Source organism: Stegostoma tigrinum, chromosome 27, assembly GCF_030684315.1.
Source record: "Stegostoma tigrinum isolate sSteTig4 chromosome 27, sSteTig4.hap1, whole genome shotgun sequence".
In the NCBI taxonomy this organism is placed as follows: domain Eukaryota; kingdom Metazoa; phylum Chordata; class Chondrichthyes; order Orectolobiformes; family Stegostomatidae; genus Stegostoma; species Stegostoma tigrinum.
The window spans coordinates 40,550,485-40,562,847 of record NC_081380.1 but is presented as its reverse complement, the minus strand read 5'-3'; the positions used below and the strand labels follow the sequence as shown (position 1 = coordinate 40,562,847).

At 43.8% G+C, this 12,363-nt stretch overlaps 1 protein-coding gene across 2 annotated transcripts in view; it reads right to left on the bottom strand.

Annotated features, from left to right (window-relative positions):
* Nucleotides 1–12,363, bottom strand: part of LOC125464628 (aldehyde dehydrogenase family 3 member A2-like) — a 22,040-nt gene extending 9,677 nt beyond the window's left edge. The window contains exons 1-4 of one of the 2 annotated variants that reach the window (XM_048557250.2): nt 12,250–12,363; nt 6,016–6,188; nt 3,475–3,706; nt 1,863–1,948 (exon numbers count right to left, since the gene is read on the bottom strand). In XM_048557250.2, coding sequence (XP_048413207.2) covers nt 1,863–1,948; nt 3,475–3,706; nt 6,016–6,188; nt 12,250–12,337 — 579 coding nt within the window. In that variant the 5' untranslated portion in view covers nt 12,338–12,363. Of the gene's footprint in view, nt 1–1,862; nt 1,949–3,474; nt 3,707–6,015; nt 6,189–11,813; nt 11,997–12,249 lie in introns of those variants that run through there. The other variant, XM_048557251.2, reaches the window with a different exon arrangement.

Genomic DNA, 12,363 nt, shown 5'->3' with positions numbered 1-12,363 from the left:
CCTGCTGAGCTTTTCCAGCAACTTCTGTTTTTGTTCCTGATTTACGGCATCACAGTTCTTCGGCTATACATTCACACCCACCATTTCTGCAAAGTGCAAAATCTTAAGTTTAACAGAAACAAAATGGAAAATCTGGGAACATCCCCTGCAGTAAACTAGTTAGTGGACTATTAATACAGGTAGCACGAGCTCAAAGCCCAAAGTCTGAACAAAGCACAGAATAGTACAGGATAACGTGTGGAGCTGGATGAACACAGCAGGCCAAGCAGCATCTCAGGAGCACAAAAGCTGACGTTTCGGGCCTAGACCCTTCATCAGAGAGCTCCAGCATCTGCAGTTCCCATTATCACAGAATAGTACAGCACAGGAACAGGCCCTTTGGCCCTGCGCCAACTCTTGAGACCTTCCTAAAATTAAAAGCCTTTTGTCTGTAAGTTGTCCATATCCCTCTATTCCCTCCCTATTCAGGCAATGTTAGAGTGGCATCTTGACAGATATCTCCTCTGGCAGTGAATTCCAGTCACTTACCATCCTTACTTTCCCCCCCGCCCCCAATAAAATCCCTCTCATCTCCTTTGATATTTTTCCCCCTTTTACCTTCAAACCACGTCCCCTAGTAGTTGAACGCTATCCTGGGGATAAAAGTATCTAACTATCCATGCCTCAACTTTGTAAAAACCTCTATCAGGGTTCCCCTACAAAATCCAAGCGAAAATACAAGTGGTTTGGTAGCAGTAGGACGTTTCTGGGGTCTGTCTGTAGGAAAAATAAAATGTGGGAAATAGAAGGTGGGCATCTGGAATAAAAAGAAACCTTAAAAAGACGTAAATCATTGTCAGCTTGTTGGTGGGACAGATCCCAGTCACAGATCAGACTGGCCAATTCTGACAAAGGGTCCCCACCTGAGATGTCAACTTTCCTGCTCCTCTGATGCTGCCTAGCCTTGCTGTGTTCCACCCTTATCTCTGACTGCAGCATTGTCAGTCCCCGTACTATCTCTCAGCTTGGTCTATGCTGTCTGAAGTAGGTCAGTTGTGTTAAGTTGCTACTAAACAAGTTCAAAGACTATGTGCATTTAGACAGCACCTTTCATGTTCAGAGGATGTCTCAAAAAAAAAAAGGCAGCTCTCAATTTACCTCCATCAAGCTTCCACAAAACAGCAATGTTATGATGATCAAGCAAGCTGCTTCCACTGGGTGTTAGTCACAGACAAAAAGTTTGACCAAGACACTACAGAACACTTGCTGGCTCTTGTTTGATGAGCCACATTTTTTCTTCCAATACTGCAGCGAGTAACTCACCTCCTGACTCCCCAGAGTCTGTCCATCATCAACAGGGCACAAGTCAGGAGTGTGATGGAATACTCCCCACTTTCCTGGATGGGTGCAGCCCCAACAACACTCCAGAAGCTCAACATCATCCAGGACAAAGCAGCCTGCTTGACTGGCACCGGACCCACAAGCATCCACTCCCTCCACCAAAGGCCACTGCACACTGCTGCTACTGTCTAAAAGATGCACTGCAGAAATTCAGAGATCGTCAGACAGCACCTTCTAAAACCCACAACTACTTCCCCATCCAGAAGGGGAAGGGCAGCCAATGCATGAGAACACCACCCCATTAACGTTCCCCTCTAAGTCACTCACCATCCTGACTTGGAAAAATAATCACTATTGCTTCACTGTCACTGGGACAAAACCCTACTGACCCTTACAATGAGTTTAATGGGATCACAGTTGCATTCGCCTTTAACAGCAAGTGCAGGGGAAATGTTAATTCAAAAAGAATTGGCGACATTGATGGAAACACAAGGTAAATTGATGAGACGGCATAATGCCAGTGCAGAGTCGTCTACGCCCACCTTGTCCAAGTATTGAGGGAGGAGATCCCCCAGTAACTGTGCTGTATTCTCACTCACTTCCGATGGCTTTAGGACTGCGGCGTTTCCTGGGAACAGGATTGGAACACAAGAACAATCACTGGAAAGTGGATAATAGTTCACAGTAACAAGTGCAGAAACAGAACATTCAACCTAACCTAATTAGGGTCAGTGTTTAGGGACAACGGGAGCTGCAGATGCTGGAGAATCCGAGATAACAAGGTGTGGAGCTGGATGAACAGCAGGCCAAGCAGCATCTCAGGAGCACAAAAGCTGACGTTTTGGGCCTAGACACTTCTTCAGAAATGCACTTCTTGCTATCTCAGGGCCGGTGTTTGGGTTCCAATCAGATGTCCATCCACCCAGCCTTCAAAATCAATCAACATTTCCTTCTATTAGTTTTCCCGTTGTGCACTTGGGTAAATGCCTGTTAAATGTGACTGTGGCAAGCCCGAAACGTCAGCCTTCCTGCTCTTCTGATGTTGCTTGACCTGCTGTGTTTATCCAGCTCTACACCTTGTTATCTCAAAATTTGAAGTCTCCAGATTATCATCGGAATAGTTGTGATGAGTAAAGGCCATTCAACCCATTACAGTTCATGATACAAGCATCCAAAACCCTCCCAATGTAACATTGCAATTTACCTCAATGTCTCTGCGCACAATTCTGGGGGATTACTAATGCAGGTTCATAGCTGGGTTACTGAGGTCATCACCATAGAGACATACAGCACGGAAACAGACCCTTCTGTCCAACTCGTCCATGCGGATCAGATGCCTGAAATAAATCTAGTCCCATTTGCCAGCATTTGGCTCTTATCCCTCTAAGCCCTTCTTATTCACATACCCAGCCAGATGCCTTTTAAATGTTGTAATTGTACCAACCTCCATCACATCCTCTGGCAGCTCGTTCCATAGACACGTCACCCTCTGCATGAAAAAGTCACCTCTTAGGTCCCCTTTATATTTTTTCTCCCTCTCACCTTAAACCTACATCCTCCAGTTTTGGACTCCCCTACTCTGGGGGAAAAGGTCTTGTCTATTCACCCTATCCATGCACCTCATGATTTTATAAACCTCTACGGTCACCCCTCAGCCTCCGACACTGCAGGGAAAATAGCCCCAATCCATTCAACCTCTCCCTCTTGATCAAACCTTCCAATCCCAGTGACATCCTTCAAAGTGTTCAGAAAAGATTTACAGGTTTGAGAACATCTTTTGGTGGATGAGAATGACTCCATATTCCACCACACTTGTGTCAACCCCCCAGCTGGAGATCTGGTGAATCCAGATGTTGGCTTGGAGCGTGACGTGAAGGAAAAAAGCCAACCATTCCTCTTCCAGTCACTATCCAGAGTCATACTGACTGTCAACACACGGAATGTGTGTGCGGGGAGAAGGGTGGCTGAGCAAGGCAGAACCCCATTCAGTTTTAACACTACCCACAATCAAGCAAACACTTGGCTAGGACGTGAGACGGCAACTGGGAAAAGTCAAAGGAAGAAGTCAGCCTTTGGAAAAGAAAATCCCACGTTACAGATTCTCAATTGCGATCTTTCCAGCAGAGATTGGGAGGTAATTAACGAACAGTTTACCTGCTGCAATTGCCCCAATTAGAGGCTGGACAATAAGAGCCAAAGGATAATTCCAGGCCCCTACGATCAGGACCACCCCGAGAGGCTCTCGATGGATATAAACAGTGTCCATTAATGTCATTGTACTCTTCGATACGTACTCTGGAGCAGTCCACTCAGGCAGTTTGGTGATGGCCAGAGAAATCTCATTCAGAATGCCGGCAAGTTCAAAGATTTCCACATCAAATACACTCTGAAAATTTCAGAATTAAAAAGGGAGAGAGAGAAACAATTTTCTTTTAAAAAAAGGTGTCTTTTGCCTTCGTCCTCCATGCCTGCTCAAACCACTTCGACTTCTGGCCTGGGACTCATGATTACTTTCTCGAAACTAAAATGAGAGTCTGACCGCCCTGGAGCGATATTCACTAGTACATACAGCACTGCAGGCCAGCACAGTGTAGTCAGCAACAGGATTCTTAGCATCACAGAATCCCTGCAGTGTGGAAGCAGGCTATTTTGCCCATTCAAGTCCACACTGACAATCTGAAGGGCATTCCATCCAGAGACACCCCTTATCCTATCCCTGTAATCCTGCATTTCCCACGGTTAATTCACCGAGCCTGCACATCTCTGGACACACTGGGCAATTTAGCATAGCCAATCCACCTAAGCTGCATATTCTTGGACTGCAGGAGGAAATCGGAGCCCCTGGGAGAAACTCACACAGACGTGTTAAGAGAATGTGCAAACTCCACATAGACAGTCACCCAGGATGGAATCAAACCCAGGTCCCTAGCACTGTGAGGCAGCAGTGTTAACCACTGAGCCACCGTGCTGCCTAGAGGAACAGCCAAATTGCCAGCAAACCACAGAGTTACTGGGACAAGGACGTATCAGGTGGTGTGGTTAAGCAGATGCACAGCTACAGAAGTACAGTGATAAATGCAGAGGGTGAATTTTACTTGGTGGTCTACTTCAAATCACAGTTTGTCCCCCTCCTGATAGGTTTGGGGAAGTGGATGAGAGGAACTGGGATGGTCTAATAAATGAAGACGGTTATCTCTTTGTAAGGCACTACAATGGGTTTGGGTGAAGGATGCAGAGAGAAGAGTGACAGACCAGTCATATCTTCAGTTTTGTCCCATGCTTGCATGAAGTTAGCTAAACACAGCCAGGGTGAAAAGGTCAGGAAGAAATAATTGCCCTGTGAATGAGTGGTAGGCTGAAGAGGTCTGCTCTGGTTTCTTGCCTCGATTACTAGATAAAAGATGATCCTTCTTCCCTTGACCCTGCCCACAACATCCAACCTCGTGGGTCAAACAAGCTGGCAGGCTATTGTCAAAGTTCATGGGTAGAATGGCTACTTAGATGTGAAGCTGAAAACTGGTCAACCTCTGGGGAGCTCTACTGTAACACCTTTCCAGTTGGTCAATTGAAAATGACAATGTGAGTGTGGCGGGAATAGGGATTTTGTGGTGAATTAGAGCTGAATTTTGAAAGCCATCGTTAGAAAGTGAGTGTTCAAGTTCTGTGTAATTCTTTTTCATAAATATTAGTGGCTGGATTTACTGTCCTGGAATGAGAGCTTAAATCCCACGTTAAATGCTACTGAGACAGAGATCAAGTTTGTTCTTCACACCAGCTGATCTGTGTTACATTGATGTAAGCTTGCAAAGTAGGAGGTGGCTGTTCAGCCCCTCAAACCTGCTGATATTTCATGAAATCATGGCAGATCTGACTCCCCTACATCTCCAATGATCTTCTACCCCCTCACAAGTCTATCTACCACTTCCTTAAAATTACAATAGCACTGATCAAAACTTCATCCAAAGACAATGTTGAATAAATGACTGATAGGCACAACCATCCTCCCTTCCTCACAGCAATCTCATTTACAGCAGACAGACTGGATTCACTGTCAAATGAATTATCAGGTGAGTGAGGGGGTCTCCTCTCATTATCATAGGTATGTGGGAACCAATAAATCTCTCCTGCTTCATAGGGGTAACCATCCAATAAGTCAGTCTGAAGATGGGCAAACTAATTAAAAGCATTTACATTGGAAGACTGACAGACAGCAATCAGCCTGCAGACTGCTACAATTTCTCCCTTCACTCCGCCCCAAGGAAAATAAACAGGTTAAAATAAAAAAGGAGGATACCAAATTATCAGTTCAAAATTTAGGATTTTTTTTTGAAAGCATGAATATGGTATTTCAGGCAGGAAAAGTGAATGTTGAATTATTTTTTAAAAATTCATTCATGAGATTTGGACATCACCGGCCAGCCCATTTATTGCCATCCCCAAAGGTCAACCATACTTTTGGGGAAGGAGTCACATGTTGGTCAGACCAGAGGAGGATCAGTAGATTTCCTTCCCTAAAGCACAGTCATAAAGGCTTTTCTCCCCCCAGTCAACAGCAGGTACTTGGTCAAACATAGGCTAACTTTCCCGTCCTGATTTATATTGAACTGAAGTTTCACCACCTTATTGCTTGGAGTTCTGGATTTCCACTCCAGTAAGAATACACCCCAAGCATATGTCAAGAACATTGTTTCGCACCTTGTGCAAGTCTTTTTCAAGTGCCACTGAGAGCTCCTCTTTTTTCTCATTGATCATTCTCTCCAGCGCCTTCAATTGCTGGATGCGGAATTCCAGAGGCCGGGATTTTCCCTGATTGTAGGCAGCTCTTGCAGTAGCTACAACAAGCTGGATCCCTTCCATGATGGGTGAACCTGCCAAGGAACACAAAACTCAATGGTAAATTGCCTCAGGCATAGAAAAGCACCCAAGGTGCAAATAAAATGTAGAGAACCTATTGTGTAGATGAATGATCATCCCTATTAGATGAATGTTTAGTTTGGTTGGTGCTTCAAGAAGTGGCCATTCCATACATGGGATGAAGTAGGTATTGCTGGGCATTTTTAATTAGCGAGCACCAAAAGTGAGCATGGTCCAAGAATCTCTGAAACCGGAAATGCATCAGAGATCAGTCAGCATCCAGCAAGGCCAACAGCTTAATATTCCAGCTCTAACCCTTGATCATAACCAGACAGATCCATTGGCCATGTTCAAAATCATCATGGTTTTGAACAGAGTCAAAGGAGAGGGAACTGTTCCCACTGACAAAGGGATCAAGGACAAGAGGGCACAGATCTAAAGTAATTGGCAAATGCAGCCTGACAAACATTTTTTGACATGGCACATGGCAAAGTTCTGGTTCGATGTTATTTAAAAAGAATGAGCAGCGTTACAAAGAGAAGGTAAGGATATTGACACAGGTAAATTGCTGGTTTTGGAGAGCCAGCACAGATAATGGACTGAATAGCCTCATGCTACATTACCAGTTCTGTGATACACCCTCATCCAAAGAAATACAGTTCAATGTAGTCATAGCTCTTCCTCTACCACTGCCTTATCTATGAATTCCGTTTCTCTTCCTCCCCCCCCCCCACCCCTGGAAAAAATACAGCTTTAGGAAGGAAGGAAATTAAGCTGGATAAGATTCAGAAGAGATCTACCATGACGTTGCTGGGTATGGAAGGTTTGAGTTATTAAGAAAGGCTGGGACTTTGTTCACTGGAGCGTAGGAAGTTGAGAGGCAACCTTGAACGAAGTTCAAAAAAATAATGAGGGGTATGGATAGTTAGTGGTAGTTGTCTTTTTCCTTCACTGGAGGATTTCAAGACTAAGGGGCACATTCTTCAGGTGATGCAGCTTAAATCTCTCATTGGGAAAAAAAACTAGAGAGTGTTTTCAGTCATATTAGCATTTATACTCCACTTCCCCCTTCTTACTTGGAACAGAAACTGCCCAATTCTCTTACTTCCTGTCCCAACATTAAATTTTTCTTCAACAACCAAGTCTCTTGCTGGTTTAGGACATTCTATACCAATTAGGCAAATGCAAACAGATTTCACAGTGATGCTTGGTAAAATAGCTGGTTATGTTTATTAAAACTGCATGGCATGAATCAAAAGTCCATTATAAAACAGGAGATTCTGGAAAACATCTTTCTCCTCCCAAGTCATGCAAATCCAGTTTCTCTGCTCATACACCACCCTTTCTGCCCAATTAGAGGGGACAATATCTATAAGAACATAAATCCACAGGGGTTTGTTTAAGCACAAAAACAAAATGATCAAACTGCCAACAAAAGGATGATGTCTTGGGTAAGCATAGCTGGTCTGTATGCAAACATGCAGCTTGTCACATGACCCACATTAGTGGACATAAAACCAACTGTAAAATTAGAAAGCATGATTTAGAATAAACCAGGTGGAACAGAGACAAGCTTCAGTAGAAAGTGGGAGGAGAGCATAAAGAAAACAAAATTAAAAACACAATGCAGTGAATTCAGCCAACCACTTTTCTTTAAATTTGGGTATTGGGAGTGGGAGTTACTGGTTGGAACAGCATTTATTGCCCATCCTTGGGTGCCCCTTGAGAAAATGGTGATGAGCCGAATTCTTGAACCACTGCTGTCCACTTATATTCACAGGGCAAGAAAGGTCCTTCAGCACATTGAGTCTGCACTGACAACCACTACTAGAACTGCTTGGATTTGGTAGACCTGGAGAAAGTGTATTTGAGAGACATGATCCCTGCTGCTCTTAGTGTAGAGCATCCTCACATTCAGTTGAAAGAGGTAAAAACATGACTTGGCTGTACATTTTTAAGACTATGGTGAGTAGTTACTTAGTCCTTCTGATAGGAAGTACCCAAAAGCTATATTTAGCAAGGGTTTGAAATACACATTAATGTAATTCTACAAGTGGGGAGTTTAGTAGAGTTTAGCCATTTATTAGATTTAATAAGGGATATGCACCAAATCAAAGTATCTAATTGACTCACAAGCCATCTAAATGTTTCTCAGTGTATTTTCCAAAAGGGTCCAAAGATAAAATAATGAATGAAGGCTTCACCATGGCAACTCAGCAAGAACTCAGTCAGATTGGGAGCATTCAACAGCAGATGATCTGACAGAATTTCTAATTCACAGTTCCTCTCTGTTAAGGAAACAATATAATTTTCACGTCAAAATATAGAACAAATAAAAAAGACACCAATGTAAGAGATGCCATTACAAAATGATATAAATAAACAAAGATTTGCTGGAATTTGTTGTATTATAAGTGATAGGTTATGAAAATGGGATTAAAAATGTGGTGAAACTGCAAGGAAAACAAACACTGGACACCACATTTTCTACAAATCCATTAGCATTGAGCATAGATAGAACAAAAAATTTCTCGATAATTGAAAATGTAAACAATGACAGATTCTAAGATGACCTTGACTCTTGCAGCTTGTGGCACAAATTCAGCAATTTGTTGAAATCATGATTTAAAAAGTGTGTTCCCTACCCCATCTGAAAGCCACATAATCCCCTTCAGCACAGACTCGGGGTTAATGTTTCAAATACATATTTTTAAAAATCCAGGCCAATTCTCTCCAGCCAAATAGGTAATCAAAACTAACTCCAATGTTCGCCTGGCCTCAATAAAATGTTCCAAACTATGTTTTGTAAGAAGTTCTCTGTTCCTGCTGTAAAGGAGTTTAGAGGATCAGTATTCATGGCACAAGAGGAAAGCTTGTTTCAGAGATATCATCCTCCAGAAACAAGGATCACATTCTGATATCTAATATCAATGCAGTCTTAAATCAACTTTGTCAGAAGTCGCACGACACCAGGTTATAATCAAACAGGTTCATTTGAAATTATAACCTTTGAATGCTGCACTTTAATCATTTGGCTCCAAAAGCTTGTGATGTCAAACAAACCTGTTGGACCATAACCTGGTGTCATGTGACTTATGACTTTATCCACCCCTGTACAATACCAGCACCGCCACATCTTAATCAACTTGAAAAAAAAGACTCCCTCGTCCTCCTTAAACTACTTTGTTGAAATAAACTGTCAACTCATACTCTAATCTCTTCATCAAGGCTGCCACAAGTCCGTAGATACTTTTAGTTAACTTGTTTAGACATGTTAGAAATTACTTCTGGAGCAGTTGGGACTTGAACCTGGGCTTTCTATGCCAGAGGTAGGGACACTATAACTGCACCGTACATGCCCAAGCCTACACACTTCTGAAACAGCTGCAAAACAGAGGGTTGAGGAGCTGGCAAGGTCTGCAGTAACCAGGGGGATCAGGGACATGCTGGTTCCAGTAGTAGATTGTCTGGCAATGCAGAACTACTGCAGCTAACAAGCTATAAACTCTTTCCTGTTTTAAAATTCAAGTTTTTTTAAAAGCATTTAATAACATAGGAACTTAAAGTAAACTATTTCAACTTCAAGGATTTAATGTTAAAAACCTTGTTATTTCTCCTTGTGCTAGAGAATGTAACTGGAGTTTTAGCATAATATTTCCCTTAAAAGCAACAAATTTCAGAATGCAACTGCAACTTTAAATGAGGACTTTCTTTGATAAGATGTCTCAAGGTGCTTCAGGGGAGTAGCTACCAAGCTAAGTGTGACACAGTGCCACACGAGGAGACGTTAGGACACAGATCCTCTCAGCACCACCCACTTGCAATTTCCCCTCCAAGTGACACCCAATTCAATTTGGAAATTATAATCACCATTCCTTTACAATCAATGGGCAAAACCCTGAGAACTCCCATCCTAACAGCACAAACAGTGGTGACTCACACTTTTGAAGGGCAATTAGGGATGGGCACTGAACATTGGGGTTCAGTTGAGGCACTCGGGGGGCTCTGTATGATTAATTATTTGGATAAAAATCACATGCAAAGGTATGGGGATAAGAAAGGACATTGGTGCTAGGTAACAATGCTTATTAAACTTGTAAAGGCATGATGGTCTCCTTCTGCATTTTTAAGATTAGATTAGATTCGATTCCCTACAGTGTGGAAACAGGACCTTCGGCCTAAGTCCACAACGCCCCATGGAGCAGCCCACCCAGACCCAGACCCCTATAACCCACACACCCCTGAACACTACGGGCAATTTAGCATGGCCAATCCACCAAACCTGCACATCTTTGGACTGGGGGCGGGGGGGGGAGAAACCGGAGCACCCGGAGGAAGCCCACGCAGGCACAGGGAGAATGTGCAAACTCCACACAGTCACAGATACAGGGTCCCTAGTGCCGCGAGGCTGCAGTGCTAGCCACTGAGCCCGTAACACACGCATTGTAACACACTCCAGTGATTCTGTGAAAATTAGAACAGGCTTTGGTTCAAGTGGTATGCTTGAAGGAACGTGTTAAGAAATAAAGAAAATTAGAACAGGCTTTGGTTCAAGTGGTATGCTTGAAGGAACGTGTTAAGAAATAAAGAAAATTAGAACAGGCTTTGGTTCAAGTGTTATGCTTGAAGGAACGTGTTAAGAAATAAAGTGAGAAGTAGTTAAGAAAAGGAATCCCAGAACAAAAGGTCAACACAAGGCAAGACAGATAGTCACAGCACTAACACCGGGAGCACTCAGGGCTGGGGCGGGAGAAAGTGATAGAGGAAGAGGTAGATAATTTGAAAACTAGTGACGAGGAGATTTTTTAAAAAACCCGGACAAGTCAAACTAAGTTTGAGTCGAATGACAGACACGAAAGAGTTAAATAAAAAAATTAAGAAAGCATTATTGCGAGACACGCGGCAACATTGAGAAATACCAAGAACGACAGGTCAGTGTCTCCCGGTTTTGACGCCAAGCCCTGTCATTTGACCCTCATCAGAAACACCAGTATACTTTACAGCTCAACTCTGCTCCACCATTCAATAGGAAGTTCGTCCGTTCTAAAGACAGTTAAGGATAAACTCGGAGGCCTTATCGTAGCGGATATTCAGACAATCAAAACACAAAAATCTCCTCAAGTTGATCTGGGCGAGATATTTGGGGGGGGGGGGAAACAGACTCAAATCTTTAATGTGCAAACTATCTCCACAAATGCAAAATACTGCGGATGCTGGAAAGTTCAAGAGAAATTGCTGGATAAATTCAGGTCTGATAGCATCCGTGGAGAGAGAGAGAGAGAGAGAGACACACACACACACACACACACACAAAACAAACGTTTCTGATGTGACACTTGCTCAGAGAAAAACCTGGTTTCAGATTTCCAGCATCCGCAGCGTTTTGTATTCGTGGAGAAGATGGTTTGCACATTAACGATAAACATTGGTGGGGGGGGGGGGTCATTAACGATAAACATTGGTGGGGGGGGGGGGGGTTTAAAAGGAAACTCCCCGAGACGAAGTGTTTAAAACGATATCAGTGATAATGGGAACTGCAGATGGTGGAGAATCCGAGATAACACGGTGTGGAGCTGGATGAACACAGCAGGCCAAGCAGCACCTCAGGAGGACAAAAGCTTATTTAAAACGATACTCACTTTTCCCGGAGATTGGAGAATGTGGCAGGAGTGGGGAGCGGGGGGGGGGGGGGGGGGTGAGAAAGGGAGGGCCCTGGGAATGAAGCAGAAAGGGGTCCAGCCGCCTCCCTGGTTGCTCCCAGTACCACTGCAGCCAACGGACTGATCGCTATCACTCGGTTCCGCTCGTTTGCTCCTTTAAAAAGCCTGGACCATTGCTACATTGCAGAGCACAGGCAGCCGCAGAGGGACAAACCGACAAGCTCAAAATTGCGATCACATCCACAGCTCAGTTCGGGTGCGATGGACTTCCCCGAAAGCTGTTTAAAATATCCCTCTCGTCTCGAAGCTGAGCAACGCTTGGCAGCACAGGAGCCGTTCGGCCCGTCAGACATTTGCCAGCATTCGTGCTTCAAATGGACTGCTTTTCACACCCCTCGGCCTATCCGTAACTGACCTTCTCCCCAAACTTCTCTCGTTCGACTCTGTTTGAATGCACCGAAGCTGTTCGCCTCAAACCGTTCCCAGCTTCCTTTAAACTTCATTTGAAATCACGCGGAAACGAAGCGAC